General features: G+C 39.6%; 2 protein-coding genes across 2 annotated transcripts; one reads left to right on the top strand and one right to left on the bottom strand.

The window, feature by feature from the left end:
* Positions 1–14: 14 nt before the first annotated feature.
* On the bottom strand, positions 15–10,245 carry gtpbp6 (GTP binding protein 6 (putative)). Its single transcript, XM_034208240.1, has 11 exons — positions 10,034–10,245; positions 8,976–9,275; positions 7,740–7,877; positions 7,595–7,665; positions 5,921–6,051; positions 5,761–5,831; positions 5,103–5,261; positions 4,168–4,376; positions 2,776–2,924; positions 1,594–1,746; positions 15–642 (listed from the first exon to the last, which is right to left on the bottom strand). Exons 1-11 carry the CDS (start codon positions 10,134–10,136, stop codon positions 510–512), a joined length of 1,617 nt encoding a protein of 538 aa, XP_034064131.1. The 5' UTR covers positions 10,137–10,245; the 3' UTR covers positions 15–509.
* Positions 10,246–11,012: 767 nt separating this feature from the next.
* On the top strand, positions 11,013–22,922 carry LOC117541132 (ICOS ligand-like). The gene is made up of 5 exons (XM_034208259.1): positions 11,013–11,423; positions 13,837–14,160; positions 15,493–15,780; positions 20,626–20,799; positions 22,501–22,922. The coding sequence occupies exons 1-5, from the start codon at positions 11,270–11,272 to the stop codon at positions 22,584–22,586; spliced, it is 1,026 nt and encodes a 341-aa protein (XP_034064150.1). The 5' UTR covers positions 11,013–11,269; the 3' UTR covers positions 22,587–22,922.
* The last annotated feature ends 3 nt before the right edge of the window (positions 22,923–22,925 follow it).

The raw sequence follows: 22,925 nt of genomic DNA, 5'->3' as shown, positions 1-22,925 counted from the left end.
CTTTAACACAATTATATTGTTAAATATTTTTATTATACTGTACAATAAATACAGAACAAATACATTCAAGTACAATTTTCTAAAGAAGCTCTCGAGAGGCAAGTCTGATCTGGCTGGTTGTCTCTCTTGTCTTTATGTCTTAGGAACAGGTGAAAAATCAAATGTAACCAGGATATTAAATCCGTAAAAAATAGTTTTGCTCCCAGAGCCGCTATTTTTTCCAGTCAAAACAGTAGTTTCATGTATTCTTCTATTACCGGGAAAAAAACATGAACTCTTAGTATTTAACACATAGGGTAGTGGTGCACTCTGGTGACCAAAATGATAACGAAACATGATCCTGATGACTTTTCCCCCCACCTGTTTCACAAATGAAAAGTCAATAGGTTACGGCGGTCCTATGAGGGAAAGGGTCAGCGCCAAATACTGTCCTGAAGCTCACTCTCCCTTTATTGTTTCCCTCTTGCTTCTTTTGCATTTGTGTTGGAGCTGGAAGTCCCCCCCCTCTTTTATCTGCCTTTATCAGTGAACAGTTTCTTGTAGCGTCCATAAGCCGCGGCGCTAATGATGACGTTCACTACCGCCGAGCCGTCGTCTGCATCCACCGCCACGTCCTGCACCGTGGACTCCTTATACAGCCAGCTGAGGACAGAAACATCAGATATTCAACTCATTTATCCAGAAACAGTTAGAAATACAATCATAAGACGGAAGTTAGAGATAAGAGATAAGATAGTACTTTATTGATCCTAATTTGGGAAATGTTTGTGTTGCAGAAGCAAAAAAATACATGGCATTATACAATAAAAATGTAAATACAAGAAATAAACAAGAAAGTAGAAAATATACATGTTGAATTCACAAATTAACAATCTAATTCACATTAGATATGTGAAATAGGACAATGTAATCTGAAGCTTAATATTTGGGGCCCAGACACTAAGTTGAGAAATATATCTTACTAACACAGAGCAAATGTATTATACGGAAACATTTACTAGTTAAAAAACACCACATTGTACGTTATCTCTTACGACATCTGAAAAATGAAATATATTTCGCTATTACACTCAGCTGTATTATTATTATTACTAACTTGCTGAAATAGAGTCCAGAGCCTCTTTCAAGAAGAGATTGAAGGGCCATCTACTAATGACCATGTACCCTTGTGAGCTGTGAACCCTAATTGAATTTGATCTCATGCTTTGTACTGGTGGGTGTCTTGTGCACTCATCCTTGGCTGAGATTGATATTGATATTGGTGATGTCTTGAATGTTGTTGTATTGTTTTAAGTGTCGGACCCCAGGAAGAGTAGCTTTTGTCAAGAGCAAAAGCTAATGGGGATCCTTAATAAACATAAACATCTCTAAGCGGTTGACCAGTCACAACAGAGCCGGCCAGCTAACCAATCAGAGCAGACTGGGCTCTGGTTTCAGACAGAGGGTGAAAAGAGGTGCTGCAGCACAGGCAGTATGAGAGAAATAAAGAGCTTTTTGAAGACAGGTCACAGTAGAGACACTACATACTTATATGAACCTGAAAATGAGCAGAATTTGTCCTCTTTACACTATTCTTAAATAATCATCTCTCACCTTAACTGAGGAGAGCTGAGGTCGACTTTCAGATCTAAAATGTGTTTTCCCGTGGACTTCAGGATCTCCTCCTCCACCGCCACACTCAGCTGGTCGAGGCCTCGCTGCGTCAGAGCGGAGATGGGCAGCACGTCGGGCTCCAGGCACTCATAACTGACGGAAAATACTTTATTATTAGAGACAGTATTATCCTCAAGGTGACCGTATTCATTCAGAACACACACGAACCAAGGGGCAATAAACCGATGTATACCCATGAATGTAAACTTATGACAACTAATTGTTATGTCTCCAATAGTTATCTGGAGTCATTGTCTTAGTTTTTGGTATATTTTCTGTAAAGATGGTATTTAATATCCAGTTTGTGATGCAAGGAAACCTTAGTACTTACACTGAACAAAAATATAAACGCAACACTTTTGTTTTTGCTCCCATTTTTTATGAGAGGAACTCAAAGATCTAAAACATTTTCTATATACACACAATAACCATTTCAAGGCCACTCTGAAACGTGCATTTTTGCTTTATTGGGGGGGTCCGAAAACCAGTCAGTATCTGGTGTGAGGGGTAGAGGTAGGGTTAGGGTAATGTTGTGAATCGAGTGGCCTGTGTTTGTCGTCCATTACATACGCCTGCCCATACCATAACCCCACCACCACCATGGGCCACTCGATTCACAACAATACCCTAAACCTACCCCTACCCCTCACACCAGATACTGCCTGGTTTTCGGACCCCCCCAGACCCCCCCAATAAAGCAAAACTGCACGTTTCAGAGTGGCCTTTTATTGTGGCCAGCCTAAGGCACACCTGTGCAATAATCATGCTGTCTAATCAGCATCTTGATGCCACACCTGTGAGGTGGGATGGATTATCTCGGCAAAGGAGAAGTGCTCACTATCACAGATTCTTTCAGATTTGTGAACAATATTTGAGAGAAATGGTTATTTTGTGTAAATAGAAAATGTTTTAGAGCTTTGAGTTCATCTCATGAAAAATGGGAGCAAAAACAAAAGTGTTGCGTTTATATTTTTGTTCAGTGTAGATCTTATTGGCTTACAATTAGACAGTTATGTTTCCTTTCCTTTTTTTCTGCTTTTAAAAAAAAAAACTATTTTGCATCTTATTTTCAATTCTTAAAAGATCTTAAAAAGTGTTTGGATATCAGTTTTATTCTCTTACTTGTCAACAAGGTCGATTTTATTGTGCACTTCGATCATGGAGCTCATCAGCCGCTCGGGGGTCTGCAGGTTCTTCAAGACGCTCAGAACGTTCTGCTTCTGGTTCTCTGTCTCCGGGTGACTGATGTCTCTGACGTGCACCAACAGATCCTGCAGGAGACATTTAAAGGTCCCCTATTATACTGTTTTTCATCAATATATTATAGGTCTCAGATATATACAAACACCAAACAAATCATTGCAGCATTACCCATAATCCCCTCTGTTTCAGCCCTGTTTCCAAAGTGCTGATTCTCTGTCTGTTACTTTAGATGAAAATAAGGAGCCCCTCCCCACGCCCCTCTGAGAGAGATTTGGTTACAAAGAACACAATGGTGCTCTAGGAGGAGATTCAGGTGATAAGGTGGGGGGGGGGGGGGGGGGGGGGGGGGGGGGGGGGTTACCTTGGTTGGTGATTGGCTAATGGTTACACAAGACAAAAAAATCGTTATGACATCATAAAGTGGCCAAAATCTGATCAGCTCATTTTCAGACAGGTTTTTATAGAAATGGATCAAAAAGAGAGAGAATCTTTGTTCCTGAAACTTTCAGAGTCTCTTTCCACAGAGGGGACACATGTTGATGTAGAAGAGACATGAAGAAGAGGGGACACATGTTGATGTAGAAGAGACATGAAGAAGAGGGGACACATGTTGATGTAGAAGAGACATGAAGAAGAGGGGACACATGTTGATGTAGAAGAGACATGAGGAAGAGGGGACACATGTTGATGTAGAAGAGACATGAAGAAGAGGGGACACATGTTGATGTAGAAGAGACATGAAGAAGAGGGGACACATGTTGATGTAGAAGAGACATGAAGAAGAGGGGACACATGTTGATGTAGAGAGACATGAAGAAGAGGGGACACATGTTTGATGTAGAAGACACATGAAGAAGAGGGGACACATGTTGATGTAGAAGAGACAATGAAGAAGAGGGGACACATGTTGATGTAGAAGAGACATGAAGAAGAGGGGACACATGTTGATGTAGAAGAGACATGAAGAAGAGGGGACACATGTTGATGTAGAAGAGACATGAGGAAGAGGGGACACATGTTGATGTAGAAGAGACATGAAGAAGAGGGGACACATGTTGATGTAGAAGAGACATGAAGAAGAGGGGACACATGTTGATGTAGAAGAGACATGAAGAAGAGGGGACACATGTTGATGTAGAAGAGACATGAAGAAGAGGGGACACATGTTGATGTAGAAGAGACATGGAGAAGAGGGGACACATGTTGATGTAGAAGAGACATGAAGAAGTGGATTTTGCACAACAGGTGACCTTTAAAATAAAATAAATCACACTGCTTCTTCTCCTCTGACCCCTGGCTGGACTCTCACACCGAGTGCTTGATGTCGTCCAGCGTGGCGGAGAAGGAGTCGATGAGCAGGTGGGGCAGCTGCGACAGGAAGCCGATGGTGTCCACGTAGAGGACGGGCATCCTGCAGGGCAGCAGGCCGCCGTGCACCGTCACGTCCAGCGTGGCGAACAGCTGGTCTCTGGGCTGCAGACCCCTGTCCCCCGTCAGAGCCTTGATCAGGGTCGTCTTTCCTGCACACACCATGGAGGGAAAACGTTTATTTATATAGCTCTTTTCAACACAAGGCAAGTGCTTTACAAAAATGAAAGACATTAAGAGCATAAAACACATTAGAAACATTAAAAAGCAAAGATAATAAAACACGAATAACACAGGTACATGAATAAAAGTTACAGTGTAGTAAAAGTAGTAAGAGTTGTTTTCTTTTCAATTCCCAGAATTAGGATATTTAAACCTGTAATTCTAGTGCAATAACTACATTTATTTTACAAGATTAATTACATGTATTTATTTAAGTACATTATGTACATGTATTCTAGTCCGATAATTATTATTTATTCTAGTGAATCAATAATACATAATCAATTTATGTGCTATAATTATAGTTTTTTCCTTGTGCCTTAAATAACATTGTATTCTAGTGCATTGATTAGATATAGTCTATAGAAATTATTACATTTATTTTTGTGGAATTAAGGCAGTTTATTTTAGAGCATTAAAAACTGTCATTCAAGTGCAATAATTATATTTATTATATGTAATGCAATAATTATATTTATTCTAGTGCCATTATCTTTGAGTAATAATTCTAATTATTTAACCGATATTTGAGAACCTGTGTTGTCAGATGTTTATTTATGTATTTATTTAGCTGTTTCCCCGCGTCCATATTTCTCCTGTATTCTGTACACTGTAATGTATTCCCAAACAGAGCCTGCCTTTGTACATCCTCTCACCACAGTTGGTGTATCCGAGCACGGAGACGACGGGGAACTCTTTGTGTTTCCGCTGAGAGCGCAGCAGCTTCCTCTTCCTGCGGAGTTTCTCCAGAGCCAATCGGATCTTCATCTCTCTCTCCTTCAGCAGACGCTGCTGCACCTCCAGCAGAGTCTCTCCTGCAGGGGGGGGGGACATCCCAGAGTTCATCACTAACATCCAGACAGATGTGTGTGTGTGAGTGTGTGCGAGTGTTGGTGTGAGTGTGTGTGTGAGTATATGTTGGTGTGAGTGTTTGTGTGTGTGTGAGTGTTGGTGAGTGTGTGTGTTGTGTGAGTGTGTGTGTATGTGTGTGTTGATGTGTGTGTGAGTATGTGTGTGTGTTTTGGTGTGAGTGAGTGTGTATGTTGGTGTGACTGTTGGTGTGAGTGTGTGAGAGTGTGTGTGTTGGTGTGAGTGTGTGTGTGTGTGTGTGTGTGTGTGTGTGTGTGTGTGTATGAGTATATGTTGGTGGGAGTGTTGGTGTGAGTGTGTGTGTGAGTGTGTGTGTTGATGTGTGTGTGAGTATGTGAGTGTGTGTGTTGGTGTGAGTGTGTGTGTGACTGTTGGTGTGAGTGTGTGTGTGTGTGTGTGTGTGTGTGTGTGTGTGTGAGCCTCCATTCATCTCAGTGATGTTACCTGAGCCTCCGATGTATCTGGAGCCTCCGCCCTGCTGATCCAAGTTTGCCATTTCATTTCTCAGACGAGATCTGCCACCGTAAAATAAAGACCGATTAAATTACATTTCGGAAACAGAAACACTTAATTAAAAAAGGGACATTTTGAGTGTGAAATGTACCTTAACAAAGGGATTTCTGCCAGAGAGATCTGTAGCTTTGCCTCTTTAGTCCGGGCGTTGCAGCGGAAGATGTGCAGGACCACGGAGTATCTGTCGAACACCTTCACCCCCCACGCCTCCTCAAACTCCCGCTGTGTGGAGTCAAATGGCTTTTATTATCAATTCATCCGTCAAATGATTTACTTCATTCATTGTTTGGTCAGAAAATATTAAGAAATGCCAATCCCTTAAGTCAGAAAAACTCAATATTTACAAAGCAGATGCATACAACAAACATTACATGTCACTTGTTAGACGCTTTTATCCAAAACGACTTCCATACTCAATACTGTGGGCAATCCCCACAGGAGCAATTTGGGGTGAAGTGTCTTGCCCAGGGACACAACGACATGCTGACTGCAGTGGGGTTGGAACCTGTGACCCCCTGATCTCAACACCAAGGCTCTATCCACTGCGCCACACGCCTCCCAAACAAATAAGTGTTGATAATTTTCTGTAGATTGACTCATTAATTAGTTTAAAACTCTCAGCTCGTTGCAGTCAGGAAGAAGCTTTCCCTTAAAGACAGCAAGAGAAGCTGGTTAACAAAACAGTTTTACAACGTAGAAAAAATCTGATTTGATATTTATTATTTGGCTCCCACAGCGGAACTGCTTCTATAAAACAAATGAGTAAGAAACTGCAGAATTTAAATATGCTAATACTTTAAAATGTTGACTTATCATTGTAGCTTTAATATTCATTAAGTTGTTTATTCATTGCTCTTCAAGTAGGTTTTCCCATACAAGGAATTGCTTTGTTGTTTTTGTGCTTAACATAAAAACGGCTTTAAAAATCACATCAATTAAAGGGGACCTATCATGCAAAATGCCCTTTTTGATGTCTTTTATACATAACCATGTGTCCCCGGTGTGTCGGGGAACTCACGCAGCGTCAGAAAATAAAACCCTCTCTCTTTTCCTCCGTACCCAAACCTCTAAAAATGGGGAACAACGGAGCTGATCCAGATTTGAGTCCGATATGACGTAATATCTGAAATGTGGACCCACGGCCCAATCAGAAACGTTGCTATCAGAAACAATGCCCGACTGTTTTGGACGTAATATGGTCGGTGTTTACATTAGCATCGCTAACACTCAGAGCTAACCTGTACTGGAGAGCATGTGTGTGAAGAAGCAGGAAGTAAAAAGGAACTCACCTTGTGGTATAACCGGCGAGAGAGAAAGCCTTTCAGCTCCATACTGTTTCAGAGAGAATCCTTGATAATCCATGATATGGCGTTTCATCACGGCAGCATTTAGTTTAGACAGTAGCTGCCGGGTCCCGCATGAGCTCAGACCCCCCCTTTTTTTTATTATTTATTTTTTAAAGCTTTATACCCAAATCAGCACTTTTGAAACAGGAAGTGAAATAGAGGGATATGAGGCTTGGCTAGAATGGGTGATCTGTTTGGTATTTTGAGCAAAACACTTCATAGACATGTTTTTTATATATTTGTATATGTCTGAGACCTATGCTATTGCCTAAAAATAGCATCATAGGTGACCGTTAAATAAAAAATAGCAAAGAAATGTCACAAGACAAAGGTTAGAAAAGTACAATATATTTGAATTAAAATAAAAGAGCAGTGTTAGTGTTGTGCATGGATGTGAATGAGTGTGAGCAAAGGTTCACCTCCGCCCCAGGAGAGAGGCGCTCCACGTTCACAAACACGGCGTTGATTCCTGCTGTTCGTCTGATTTTGTCTGAGGAGGAAGTGAAAGCTATCAGATGTTTTACTTCCCAGATTTACAGAGCGTACAGAGGGAGCAGATGTTACCTGCCAGAAGCTGGAAGTTCCCTTTTCCAAATATCTTCTTCTTCTCTGGAGTTTTGGTGGAGAGGACGATCTTATCAACGACCCTCCAGTTTTCCAGCGTGTTCACCAGACCCTCGGCCTCCGCCATCATCAGCCCAGCTGCACAGAGAACAAGATCATACTAAAACCCCACAGTAGTACACTCAATGCTGTAGAGCAGTGCTTCTCAAAGTGTGGTCCGTGAGCGCCCCCTAGTGGTCCGTGAGTATATTGGTAACATTTCACATTTGAAATAAATAAATAAATTTCAGTTTTCCGCACTCTCGCGGGAATATCTCCACAATGGAGCGAGGTTAAGTTTCATGATATAGCCCAGCGCAACACCTTCATCACACATGTTGCCACTTGTTTGTACCATTTTCAGGCGATTTGTAATCTGTTCAAGAAAAACGATGTGTTTTTTGATATTTGTGGAGTTAGGTGGTCCGCGAGTGTTTTTTTATTGGTTAAGTGGTCCTTGGTATGAAAAAGTTTGAGAAACACTGCTGTAGAGATACAATTATTAGCTGTTAAATCAACATCTAAATCTATTCTGAGGTTTTCTTTGTTTTGGAAAAGGAAAATAAACATCTGGTTCTTCCAATGGGAATATTTCTGGTTTCTTTTACTCTTCCATCACAGTGAAAATAATATTTTTGAGAGATTATGGGAAATGTTTTGGCTTTGGGAAACACTGATACCATAGAGCAGTGGTTCTCAAATGGGGGTGCGCGGACCCCTAGGGGTACGTTGGAGTACTGCAGGGGGTACGTGAGATTTATTTTATGTTAATGAAAAAAACAACGAATTTTGAGCAGTGTGGGTTTTATATTAACAGTTACACATATTTCAAAACGTGAAGTGTAATAACTGCAGTGGCCTTCCTGTCACTGAGAATAACAAAGCCCATGTGTCTCACTACATTGTAAGTACAACTTATTAAAAAGATCAGTTCAATGCAACTAATGTCGTCTTAGTTATTGCATTATGTTAAAATTGGTTTTCCATGAATGTAGTGATGGATTGTAAACACTATATCTGTAAAGCGTCTTTGAGCACCTGTAAAAGCGCTAACAAAATTAATCTATTATTATTATTTGAAATGTAGCATTTAAGTGTTTCTCAGTTACAAGGTTGTTGTTTTAATAAATCAGACACCGATGGTGCAGCACTGTGCTGTACCTCTTTATATAGGTACCCCCCCACTCTGTGAGTTACCTGTGGTCAGGTGCTGCTTCCTGCTCCCCCACTTCACATCAGGATGCACGATGAACACTTTGAGCTGCTGACCCGGAGCGAGGCCTGCAGGAGCGTAATCCAGGAACAGCTCCTCCACCTCCCCGTCATCCAGGAGATCATCTTCATCCCCCTCCTCCTCCTCCTCCTCCTCCTGCTGCTGACCTCTGACCCTGAACTCATCAGAGTCCCGCCCCCTGCAGGAGGAGGACAGTGAGAAGCCTCTGAACACAGAGGAGCTTCCTGCAGCTGCTCCCTGCACCTGAGAGGAGCTTCTGTGTCCTGTGTATGGAGGCAGATTTGACACACTTTATTAATCACACAATGGGAAAATCAGTCTGTGTGTGTGTGTGTGTGTGTGTGTGTGTGTGTGTGTGTGTGTGTGTGTGTGTGTGTGTGTGTGTGTGTGTGTGTGTGTGTGTGTGTGTGTGTGTGTAGCAACAAAACTCCCATTGAGTTATGCTGCTGAGAGGCTAAACGGGTCTCCTCACTTTGACTCACTGCAATAAAAGTCCGTGCTGTGGTTGTTGTTGTTGTTCTTGATGTTTAATGGAGACATAATAACATAAATAATCTTCTTTTCAGGACCCAAACATATCCTAGCTCACCCTCTTTGTCTTCCACATACGCCCAGCACACAACAGGTGGAGTAAATACCTTACACCACAGACAGGTGATAACTGCCGGAAGTGACCAATTATAACTGTGTGTCTTGTAAACAAACATTATAATAAACAATGGCAAAATAAGCATGTTGGGTCCTACACTTTGGCTATATATTTATACTGTAATGGTAGTAAGAGGAAATTAAGGGAACATCTTAAATAGGCCTATGCAGAAAAAGATAAAATAATACAGTATTTTTCAAATGTACTTATTTTGCTTTTGGTGGAAACAGGAGAAAGGTACATTTGAATATCAGATTTTCCACACATGCACAGGACTCATATATATTTGGTTTGAACTACATACATTGTTATTAGGGGTTTTACATTTACAAATGTCACATTTACACAGTGACCTGTATGGCATGTCCTTACCTGCAGCATGAAGCAGTGTGCACGCGGCTCGGTGTGCGCGAGGGGGTCCCTGCAGCAGAGGGAGGGGGGGCAGGCGGGAGAAGATCCTCCTCAGTGCTGTCATTATGACATTTTATACAGTCAACTTTATATATTCATATCTAAGTAACTCATAAACAAACTCACAGAAAACATGCTACTTCACAGCCATTGTATAGCATGCGCAGTAGGGGTGTTTCTTCTTCTATGTGGATGATAGTAACCTGCAGAGCCACACTGCCACGTGCTGGAGGAGGAAGGGTATTTCTGGTATCATTGTTTTTTTTTTGGGTTAATTAATAATTACAAATGTTTTAAAATGTTCACATAAGAAAATGTATTATTTGATAATAGTAGGATGTATTTATTTGGAAAAATATAATTGTATTGTTTTCTATGTATTTAACGAGAACCCTTAAACATCAACAACAACAACAATTATATGAAATTAAATAATATACATGCCAGAAAGATCCTGATGATTTATAAATAAGGCCTAACCCTTAATACATGTTTTTAACGATTTGTTATCATAGTTACAAAAAGTGTAGGTGTTATATTCAATATTAAAGTTCTGGTGGAGTAAATAATTACATTAATATCAGAATAAAAAGTCAATTAAAAACAATTTACTTTAGCTTTGGGCTCATTACATCCAATGCAAAGAAAGTGGGTAATAGTTGGAAAGTACAACACGAGTCAGAAATACATAATTTACTTTTTAGAATACTTTTAAGATTAACCTTTGGCAATTTATAAATAATTGTTGAAATAAAATATATTATCTTGATATATTTTGTAAATTGTTTTAAAATTCACTTTTTAGTTGTTGCAAAAATACACATTTGAAAGGATTAATATTTTGTCATTTGAATATCAGATGGAAGGTGTGCACGTTCATCTCGTGCATCATCACCATAATTATTACGCAGGCGCATGGGTGTGGCCGCGTGACGTCAAAACGAGTCAGACAGGTAGCCAGAGCTCCATATATAGCCTGTCCAGATGTATGGCGATGCACACTGAGAGGGATTTACAGGTGTTTCTGTGAGTGAACATACATGCTAGCCGTTTATTATATTCATATTATCAAAGGTATTTATTTAAAGCGGAGCTCAGGAATGGACCAACAAGCTGCAGCATGCTGACACAACCTCACACTGAGGGAAGGTGTGTGTGTATCACCTGACAATAGAGAAGTGAATTTTCCTGTTGGGAATGGACCTTACTGCGTTTTCCAGAGTAAAGAGGAAACTATTTCCGGAGAGGTTTCTGGTGTTTATCTCCCGGACTGTCCCTCAGAGGGAGAGGTCAGCTGCGGGCTGGAGGACTCTGTTCCTGCTGCTGCTGCTGCCTGTCTGCTGCTGCGGGGGTGAGCTCTCTAATATATATATTCAGAGGTGGGAAGTAACTAAGATGTTCCTATACTCCACTGTATGTTGAGTTACTTGTACTTTGAGTTTTTCACTATTTTGCTACTTTTCTGAGGTAAAAAGTGTACTTTTACTCCACTAAGTGTATTTAATACTTTTAGTTACTTTACAGATGTGGATGAATGATGTGAAATATAATCAGCTCTTAAATCAGACTTTAGTTCCACCTGGAGTAAATTCACCAGCTACCCTGCAGTATACAAAGTCGTTCAAACTAGCTGCACCTTTACCAGCTTTGAGAACACTTTAATGATCAATCATTATAAAACACATCATATATATTATTCTGAAATGGACCAATCTGCACAATGACTACTTTTACTTTTGGTACTTTAAGTATATTTTGATGCTGATACTTTTGTACTTTTACATGAGTAACATTTTGAATACAGGACTTTTACTTGAAACAGAGTATTCCTACACTCTGGTACTTCTACTTTTACTCAAGTACAAGATCTGAGTACTTCTTCCACCTCTGATTATACTATATACCATATTATGTTATATTCATTTCATTTAATTTCAAACCTTTATTTATCCAGGTGAATCCCATTGAGATCATTGATCTCTTTTTCAAGGCAGACCTGCTCAAGTAGGTTCCACATGAAACATAAACAATATAGGCTAAACAGAACAACAAAAGGACATCTTACAGCATCATTACAGGGATTACAATTTACATAACTATCCACATGAACAGGTACCAACAGCTTCCGATTGAGTAACATCCAACCGAGCTTTAAAAACATTTACTGGCACCAGATTGCTCATTTTCCATTTCAATTGCAGACTATTCCATGACAGAGGAGCTGCGCATCTAAAAGCTGTCTTCCCTAAGACAGTCCTAGCAGTTGGCACATTTAATAAAACCACAGCATGTGATCTCAGGCAGTAGCCACTTACAATTCGCCGTGAGATCAGGGAGCAGATGTAGGATGGAAGTTTCCCTAACATGGCTTTGTATATAAAAATGTACCAGTGACTGAGCCTCCCAGTTAGCGAAGGCAAACCTGCCCTTGCATACAGGGTACAGTGATGGGTTAATACTTTGTTTTTCACAAAGTGCACTGTGATACGCAGCATCTAACTTAACCAGGTAATGGGCAGGTGCATTCATATACATCAAATCACCATAGTCCAGCAGGTAAAAAGGTCACAGAGACTTTTCCTGGCCTCAAGCGAGAAACAGGACTTGTTCCTGTAGAATAAACCTAGCCTAACCCTCAGTTTTTTAAGCAGGTTATTGACATGAAGTTTAAAAGTGAGACAATCATCAAGCTAGATACCAAGGTATTTATAACAGGTAACCACTTCAAGTTTTATTCCTTGCGTACAATATCTAAAACAGGCTCTGGTGTCTTTTTAGCTTTAGAAAAGAGCATTACCTTGGTTGGTGGTTGGTTGATAATATATTGTATTATGTTATGCTATATTATATTATATATAATTGTAATTTGTGTTATGTTTTACACATTCTCAAATGGAGCAACTGAAGTAAATTTCTTATGCTTGCCACCTTCACAACACTGACCAAAACACACTTCTTCAGACTGGCTTTTAATGTGTGAATTATGTTGTGTTGCTGTTTTAATATTTGTATTTTATTGTATTTCCTTTTTATCACCACTGTAAAGTATCTTTAAGCACCTGAAAAAGCGCTTAGAAATTAAATGTATTATTAATATTATTATTATTTCTCCTTATTCCCGACTCCCAGAGGAGGAGTGTGTGCTGGGTTTGGTGGGCCGTCCCGACCAATCTGCACAATTACTACTTTTACTTTTGGTACTTTAAATATATTTTGATGCCAATATTTTTGTACTTTACTTGAGTAACATTTTGATTGCAGGACTTTTACTTGTAACAGAGTATTCCTGCACTCTGGTTCTTCTACTCTTACTCAAGTACAAGATCTTAGTACTTTTCCCACCTCTGATTATAGTATTTTATATTATACTATATGATATTTAATAATTGTATTTTATGTTATTTCATTGTATCACTCCCACACATCAGAGACTGCACTGACCTTACAACCTTAAACAAACTTACAAAAACTCACCTCTTCAATCTGGCTTTGAATGTGTGATTGTTGTTGTTGTTGTTGTTGTTGTTGTTGTTGTATTGCTTGATTTTAATTTGACTTCAACTATATTTATTTGTTGTGCTTTTCTTTTCACTATCTCTGTAAAGCGACTTTGAGCACCTGTAGAAGCGCTTACAAAATAAATCTATTATTATTATATGTTTTACACATTCGCAAATGGAGCACCTGAAGTGAATTTCCCCCCAGGGATATTTATGATTTGTAATACTTTATCATTATCGCCCCCCCCCCCCCCCCCCCCACAGAGGAGGAGTGTGTACTGGGTTTGGTGGGCCGTCCCATCTCCCTCTCCTGTTTCCTCCCCCAGTTGTTGACCTCCGTGAACCTGTCCATCGCGTGGCGGCGGGGGAAGGAGGTGGTGCTGCGGTCGGTGTGGAGGGAGGATGGAGAGGTGGAGGAGTGGAGCGTCAGCAGGTTCTCCACCCCGGAGGACGCCTCGCTCTCGGGGAACTTCTCCCTGCAGCTGCCCAGCGTGGCAGCCTCGGAGAACAACACCCACTTCAGTCTGGTGGAAACCTCCGGGGGGAACAGCAGCTCGGAGCTGTGCAGCGTCTGTCTGCAGACTGCAGGTCAGTGACACTGTCTGTTGCGGCTATATTCCCATTGAATACGGCCGCTCTGAGGCTAAACTTCACTCATTGATGTGACGCGTATAAATAATCAAGTCTGTACTGAACTTGACGTTTCAAGGATAAACAAACAGAATCATACCGTCAACAAAAGATATCAGAGCTAAACTCACCCCCTTTGTCCTGCTACCAAACCTCCACATACACAGGTGCCCTAAATACCATTAACCACACCCATGTGACAATCACATGGGTGTGTGGTGTTAACAAATAATGAAGATAATATAACTATAAACACAGGCTAACACAGAATTTTGGCTCCTACACTGTCAGATACAGCAATATCAATATCTGGCTCTTTTTAACACTGGAAATCCTGCACAACAATCTCTGCTCCACACTCTTTTGAAATCTGCACAGCTCTCCACTTTCATTAAAGCATATTGTTTTTTATTTCACTCGATTTTTTACATTTATCACATTACACAAACACAACTGAACATTTCCCAAGATTAGACATATGGCAGATTACAAAATAATGTAAAGTGTGCAGTTACTAGACATCAGTTTAAAGTACAAAATAAGAATATAATTACATTTGCAAATTAACAAATTCATCAAAAATAGAATAAAAGCACATCCCAGTTTCTTACATATTTATTTTTAGTATTAATATTGTTGTTATTTTATCAGTCACAATCGTTTTTAAAATAGCTTTTATAATAGTCTTTCAAACTAAAAAGTATTATTATTTCTGTGTCTTTGTATGCACCATTAACACCAAAGCAAATTCCTCGTAAACCTCCTTAATAAAACCTAATAATAAAACCGATTCTGATTCTACAAGTTAGGATTATTTCAGTGTTCATGATTAAAGATGTCTCCTTCTCACCAAAACGTATCCTATACCGCTGATTAAAACCAATTAAATGACTGCGTAAAAAAATTGGTGTTTCTCCAATGGACACATGCAGGAATGCTACAAGCTAAAAGGCTAACAGTTGCTCATGTAAAAGTAAATAGTCTTTTTTTATTCGTCATGTATACTTACCTACTGTTAGGACTTAAGGATATGTCCTCAAGAAGATTGCATGTACTGGTCATGGGTTATATCTGGAATATTTTCCTCAAAATGAATTCTAATAAATAAATATTAGTCACAAAAATCAGTCACAAATAATGAAAAATTGTTGTTGTTGTAAGTTTCCAAGTATATATATATATATATATATATATATATATATATATATATAACATGGATCCGGTAGACATTTTAATCCAGCAATGTGACATATAAAGAGCAGCTAAGTGTGTGTGTGTGTGTGTTTGCAGCCAGTTTCAGCACCCCCCTGCTGCAGAGGGAGGAGTCAAAGCATGGAGGGGGGGAGGCGGTGTTTTCCTGTGAGTCCAGCGGGGGTTTCCCTGCACCCACTCTGTCCTGGCTCATCAACAACAAGGAGTACTCCCCCCCGGGCGCCGTGACCACCATCACTACACCCCTCCCCGACACCCAGCTGTTCAACATCAGCAGCCGCCTCACCGTCAACCTCTCCAAAGACGTCGGCGTCACCTGCATCGTGGAGAACCCCAAACTCAACGAGACCCTCTCCTCCAGCTCCTGTGAGTCGACTTTAACGGCAGAAAGTCATTCAGAAACTAAGTTAGAGGACAAGCAAGCAATTAATGGTTCTAATATCAGATGTTGAGGCCCAACAATCTTGTAAATGACCAGATTTTTGTCATTCATAGCCTCTTGTAATTACAGAAAGTCAAACTAAAACTGCCTCTGGGGCACCAGTAAACGTCTCTCAAGCAAGAAGAATTCAGGTTCAGGTTATTTATTTGTACCCGTAGGTAGATTTAGTTTGCAGATCAAAAGACAAGGGATCCATCCTGACACGCATTCTAAAAACAACAGACACATCTCTAATAAAAGTACACACTGCTCAGGTGTCACATCTAAACACATTTAAAAAACAATTGTACAAACATTGGCATTCAAAGTTAATAAATAAATACTGCTTGGTTCTACACTTTGGGACAACTAACCTCCTGAACACCATGGTGTACTTACCTGTTATTTGTTTTACTTATTGTGTTTTTATTATTAATAAGGTGTGCTTACTTTTAGATGTTTTAATATGTAAGTCTCTTTCCTGTATCGGCACTATCTGCTGTAGTTATAACGTACATTTCCCTGTTACGGGACAAATGAATGAATTCTGGTTTAGTGACCACATGTTAAGGTGTTTCTGTTTTCTGTGTGTTTTCAAAAGAGGTAGTAGTGGAGTATAAATAATTTGTAGTGGAGTATAAATAATTTGTTACTGTACTTAAGTACATTTTTCTGGTATCAGTACTTTACTCCACTACTTCTTTTTCTGACGACTTTTTACGTTTACTTCTTACATGTTGAACCCAAATACCTGTACTTTCGACTTCTTACATGTTGAACACAAATACCTGAACTTTCGACTTCTTACATTTTCCAAACAGGCTGGTTCCTTTAGTTTGAATGTGTGTTTGGTGGTGTGATCATTATTATTTAGAGTCATTGCGTGCCTATTGATTTGAACACGATCCGTGTATCCATCATGTCCTGGTCTTCTCTAAAGAAGAGGGACCAATGGAAACGTTGCCGTTGTTCAGCATGGAAACATTCATTAGCTAACAATTTGCCTGTGTTATTTACTATGATGCTGCCTTGCTCTCAAGTTGACTCGTGCGTTCCGGAGCGACGCCTACGTGCGCTGAATCCTCTGACAGCGTCACAGTTTTTCATTGCCTTTAATGACTCTGTGCTTTCCACGTTAAATGACTCATGTGATGCCAGTGCTGAGGAGATTCTCAGCCTTTTTAATTCTACTTTCACGGATATTCTGGACCTGATCGCTCCATTCACGGCCAGACACCCTAAACCTGTGACTGAACCGTGGTTAACTGACTCTACCCGCGCCCTGAGACGCGCATGTAGACGAGCAGAGAGGAGATGGAAGAAGGATAAACTTCACGTCTCCTTGGGGATTCTAAGAGACGGTTTAAGTGAATATCGGAGGGCTGTTAAATGTGCAAAAACTCATTTTATTTCAAATCTTGTGTCCAAAAACAGAAATAGGCCCCAGTTCCTTTTTACCACTCTTAATTGTCTTTTAAATCCCTGTAACTCTCCCTGTGTTGTGCCATCACCTACTCTATGTGAGAAGTTCCTTTCATTTTTTAATGATAAAGTCTTGGCCATCAGATCTTCACCTCCTCCTCTCACCTTAGACCCAGCAGTGTCTCCTGTGTGCTCAGCTGTCTTCGAGCAGTTTGACCTGGTTTCACTGTCCGAGTTATCTGATGTGGTTAAAAAATTGAAACCTTCACAATACCTCTTTGACAGTATTCCTCCCAGACGTTTTTAATACTATTGGGTCATATATTTTAACTTTGATAAATATCTCTCTCACCTCAGGCTACGTTCCAACCTTTTTTAAACACGCTGTAGTGCAGCCTCTTATAAAAAAACAGAACCTTGATCATTCTGTTCTCTCCAACTTTAGACCTATTTCTAAGCTTCCCTTCCTGTCTAAAGTCCTAGAGAAAGTGGTTTAAGCGCAACTGCAGTCACACCTTGTTTTAAACTGCATATCAGAGAAGTTTCAGTCTGGTTTTAAATCACGCCACAGCACGGAAACTGCTCTTCTAAGAGTTTTGAATGATCTTTTTTTAACTGCTGATTCTGGGAATTCTGCTGTGCTTGTGCTTTTAGATTTGTCTGCTGCTTTTGACACCATTGACCCCCAAATTATTTTATCACGCCTTGAACTGTGTGTTGGTATTAAAGGTAACGTCCTAAAATGGTTTCAATCCTATCTGTCAGAAAAGACCTTTTCTGTGTATCTTGGCCAGTATTCTTCAGCTGCAGCCCCACTAGCATATGGGGTCCCACAAGGCTCTATCCTAGGCCCCATTTTCTTCAGTCTGTATTTACTACCTCTGGGGTCAATTTTTAAAAAGCATAACATTTCTTACCATTGCTTTGCAGATGATCTGCAGGTATACCTGCCTATAAAAGCAAATAAGGAATCTAGGATTGCCTTGCTTAGCTGTCTGAAAGACATAAAATCATGGATGGAAATCAACTTCTTGACTCTTAACGAAAACAAGACAGAGATTATAATATTTGGACAGTCTGAACTCCTGGATGGCTTTAATAGTGTACTCGGCCCCTTAGCCTCCTACAGCCGTCCCTCTGTCAGAAATCTTGGAGTCATCTTTGACAACTGTTTTAAATTTGATAAACAGATAAGCTCAGTTGTCAAGACAAGCTTCTTCCAGCTGCGGCTTCTGGGGAAGGTAAAAGCCTATCTTCCTAGTAAGGAATTTGAACAGCTAATCCACTTATTTATAATGTCTCGTTTAGACTATTGTAACTCCCTCTATATTGGTGTTGACAAGTGTTTGATCCGTTGCCTGCAGCTGGTCCAAAATGCGGCTGCACGCCTTCTTACTGGGAAGAGACGTTATGACCACATCAGTTACAGGATCCAGTTCAAGTACTTACTTGTTGTTTTTAAATCATTGCATGGACTGGCACCACATTATCTGTCTGAGTTGTTGCACCGCCATGCTCCAGCTAGAGCATTGCGCTCAGCTCAGGAGAATATGTTGGTGGTTCCTCGGAGCAGGAAAAAAAACCGAGGGGACAGGGCTTTCAGTGTTGCAGCTCCCAGACTGTGGAACAGCCTCCCAGCACATATCCGGACTGCTGAGTCTATTGAACTTTTTAAATCGCAGCTAAAAACTCACCTCTTTGCACTGGCTTTTAATACTAGTTGAACATTACATTTTTATATTTGTATGTGTTTTTTTTATTATATGTTTCTAGTTATTGTGCTTTTTATTATGTTTTTAATTCTCCCATTGTGTTATTTAATATTGTAGTTACTGCCTGTACAGCACTTTGGTCAACTGAAGGTTGTTTTAAATGTGCTATATAAATAAATAAAGATTGAGATTGAACAATGACATTATTGTTCTATTAATATAAAGGGAGGTCAGTTACTCTTTAAAACAGCTGGTAGTTATGGGTACTTTTTACTTAAAGTGGACTTATCATGCTATATTTGAATAATCTGTATCAGCTCCGTTGCAGCCCCGTTTTTAGAGATTTGGGTATGGAGGAAAAGAGAGAGGGTTGTGTTTTCTGACACTTGGTGAGTTCCCTGACACACCGGTGACACATATTCATGTATAAAAGACGTACAAAAGTGCATTTTGCATGATAGGTCCCATTTTAAAGGTAGGGTAGGTAAGAATGGAGAAACCAGCTCGAGTGCGCTAGAATTTGAAAGTACGCAGCTGAAAAAAATCTGCCCCTTCCTTCCATGGATGTATAATAAGAACTGGATACAGGAGGCGGGGTCTCGTTCTTTCCTATGAGATCATTGGCGCATGAGGACAAAATGGCCCAACTTTTGAGAGAGCGAAACGTCACAAATTACCCATCATGCCTAGCTGTCAGAGCAGAAGAACCATGGATGTATAATAAGAACTGGATACAGCGTGGGAGACGGGGTCTCGTTCTTTCCTACAGTATGAGAGCTGCTCATTGGCGCATGAATGCAAAATGGCCCAACTTTTGAGAGAGCGAAACGTCACAGATTACCATTCATGCCTGGTTTGAGCATGCGCAGTTGAGTTGCCCCTTAAACCCCGTCCCCCGAGCTCCCACTCTTGGCTCACTAGAATGAATGGAGAGAGAAAATAAATCTATATTCGGCTTTTAGTGCATTTTACAACTTTAAGGACTTAATGATTCTAATAAGGGCTATACAATAGTTCATAATGGGTAGTTTATTTAGTTAAAAAAAAAATATCCGCTGATTTACAGACGTCTCTTTCCCGATGTTAGTCAATGGGAAAAAGTTGTTTTGGTCCGGGTGACGTCACGGGCTGATACGGAAGTTGTAGTACCGCCATTTGGACACAGCGAATATTTTCATCAGAGTCCGGCGCACTTCCTGGGGGCTTGCTTCTTTCAGACTTCCTTACAGAGCCCCTCCTCCAACACACACAAACGCGCATGACCAATGAGGGCACGAGATAAGTTTGTGCACGAGATGAAGGCTAACAGGCAGGTAGGCCATCCAGTTATTTTAGCCGGCTAAAATAATTAGTCGTGCTTTTTACAGCGCCACAGCTTCCACAGATGACATTTTTGTATGTATTTATTGTCCAAGCATTTAATATATTCATTGCTATCGGGATGTTACGAGCATTCCATGGAATATAACAAAAAGTGTTTCTGAAGTGAATTACCTACCCCACCTTTAAGTACATTTTCAAGCCCATATTTCTTTACTTTTACTTGAGTAAAGAAGTTTAGTCAGTACTTCTACTTTTACCAGAGTAAACACGAGTATCTGTACTTCTACTTGAGTAAAGGATGTGTGTACCTTTGCCCTCTCTGTGTGTTTTCAGACTCTGTGAATCGCAGCACGGTGCACAGCCGGGCCTCGGAGGCGATGTGGATCTTCAGCACAGCGCTGTGTGTGGTGGTCGGGGTGTTGGTGCTGACGGGGGTCGCCTACCAGATCCACCTGGACCGCACCCACAAGAGGAAGAAGCACGACTTCCAGAAGCTGCAGTCCAGAGGTAGACCTGTTTCTGCTGCTTTCACTGATCACATATGGAAAATCCCAGTTTCTCAGATAGATGGATGGATAGATGGATAGATAGATAGATAGATAGATGGATAGATGGATAGATAGATGGATGGATAGATGGATGGATAGATGGATAGATAGATGGATAGATGGATAGATAGATGGATGGATGGATAGATGGATAGATAAATGGATAGATGGATAGATAGATAGATAGATAGGTACTTTATTGATCCCAATTTGGGAAATGTTTGCATTGCAGCAATGTACATAAGAGAAATTAAGACACTAGAAATAAACAATCCAAAATATTTCTGAAATAGAAATAAAATAGCATAAAACAGAGGCCAAGGTTATATCTCTAAATGTCCAAAGATATTCACTTTAATATGTTAAACAAAACAGAGAAGAAGTAGAAAGTCTCAATTTTTTAGAGGCTGAAACAGCATTTAAAGACTTTAATGCAAAATTCATTCAAACACTAATTGATTGTCAAAATATTTTTTTTCATAAATGTCAAACCAGTTTCAGAATTCTGACTTTTTCTCAGACAGGATTAAAATATATTCACTTTTGGTCAGATCTCAAAGTGTCTGTGCCGTAAACGTAAATAAATTAAAGTGAAATGCCCTCAAAGGATGTATAAAATGTCAGAAAAATATTTGATAAATGTCCAGAATGTAAGTGAAAAGTGAATTTATGCAAGCAGACCTTTTATTTGTGTATGAAAGTATTTCACTTCACCAAAAGACAGCATTGAAAGACAGCTCTGCAGGAAAAATGTATTTAAATATTATTCGACTATCAGAAGATAATCTTTGAAAAGTAAACTCAGTGAAGCACCTTTAAAAAATCTGTAAAAGTTCTAGTCATTTTTTCTGATGAAAGCACAAAAATATGTGAAATGTTTTCAAAGTTTATGAAAAAGCCAGAAAAAGTGGATGTAAATGTCAAGAATGTTATCAAATAGTTAATAAATGCTATTTTGAGGCCTATTTGTTATTTATTTCCGCGACGCTCAATCTTCACATTTACAAGGCTGGAAAAAGTACTTTAAGAATTTCTTGCTAGAATAAAACTTTTTTTATCAATTATCAAAATAGTTGGAATAGTTGGAATTCAGGCTTTTTCCTTCGGGCCGGAGGTTAGTTGTCCCAAAGAGTAGAACGAAGCGGTATAAAAACAGTTTTATCCCAGCAGCTATTGCACAAATTAACACATCATAGGAGTGTCTCACAGATGCCTATTTTTATTTATTTATTTAATTATGAATTTTGAATGTCCATGTTTGTACTAGTGTTTTCCTTCTTAAAATGTTTTTTAAATATTTTGAGATTTGGTTGAGCAGGGTATACTTGTACTTTTTACTCGTCCTTTTATTAGAGATGTGTCCGTTGTTTGTTTTTAGTGTCCCTTGTCTTTTTCTTTGCAAACAAAATCTACCTACAGTACGGGTACAAATAAATAAACAACCTGAACCTGAACTTTTTATTCGTAACATTTGACTTTGTCAGGGAAATGAAATAATGAGATCAATATTTCAGATATATCTCAAACATCTACGTTTCCAAAATAAAAATCTAAACGGTGATCGCTACTTCAGTCAGAGAAAGGTTTTATTTTAAATATGAAGATATGATATCTCTGCAGGGATGTGTGTATTTATTGGTTTTAATGTGTTTTTTGTCAGGATATAAAAGAAGAAGTCCGGACATAGAGGAGGAGGAGGAGGAGAAGGAGCCGATGAAGCCGGAAAGAAAGGAGAGCGAGGTTTAAGGAGCCGTTCACTGACGGCACTGATGTGTATATGTATTTGTTACCCTGGTTCACCTTTTCAATGTTAATACATCTGGTAGGTTTTTAAAAATGAAGCTATGAAAACAGTCTTTATTAGAAAACACTGTCTGTTACAAGCTTTATTAAGAGGCTCCATTTATTCGTATCTTTTTTTTTTTATGAGATAGTTGTTGTTTTTTCTGGTACATTTTTACATGTTTTTTGTTGTCTTTTTGTATTTGACAAAATGTTTTTCTTAACTTTTAATATTTGTTTCTCCCTGTTTTAATGTCTTGATTTCATACTGTGTGTGTGTGTGTGTGTGTGTGTGTGTGTGTG

The sequence above is a fragment of the Gymnodraco acuticeps genome, unplaced genomic scaffold (genome assembly GCF_902827175.1).
Source record: "Gymnodraco acuticeps unplaced genomic scaffold, fGymAcu1.1, whole genome shotgun sequence".
NCBI classification, from domain to species: Eukaryota; Metazoa; Chordata; class Actinopteri; order Perciformes; family Bathydraconidae; genus Gymnodraco; species Gymnodraco acuticeps.
Note: the sequence above shows the minus strand (reverse complement) of the source record. Positions and strands in the feature narration are given on the sequence as shown.

Coding starts and splice junctions, on each gene's coding strand:
- gtpbp6 (XM_034208240.1), bottom strand. CDS start 10,136: ATGACAGCACTGAGGAGGATCTTCTCCCGCCTGCCCCCCCTCCCTCTG. Junction 9,276..10,033: donor CACACTGCTTCATGCTGCAG/GTAAGGACATGC, acceptor CTCCATACACAG/GACACAGAAGCTCCTCTCAG. Junction 5,832..5,920: donor GCAGAAATCCCTTTGTTAAG/GTACATTTCACA, acceptor TTACGGTGGCAG/ATCTCGTCTGAGAAATGAAA.
- LOC117541132 (XM_034208259.1), top strand. CDS start 11,270: ATGGACCTTACTGCGTTTTCCAGAGTAAAGAGGAAACTATTTCCGGAG. Junction 14,161..15,492: donor CGTCTGTCTGCAGACTGCAG/GTCAGTGACACT, acceptor GTGTGTTTGCAG/CCAGTTTCAGCACCCCCCTG. Junction 15,781..20,625: donor GACCCTCTCCTCCAGCTCCT/GTGAGTCGACTT, acceptor GTGTGTTTTCAG/ACTCTGTGAATCGCAGCACG.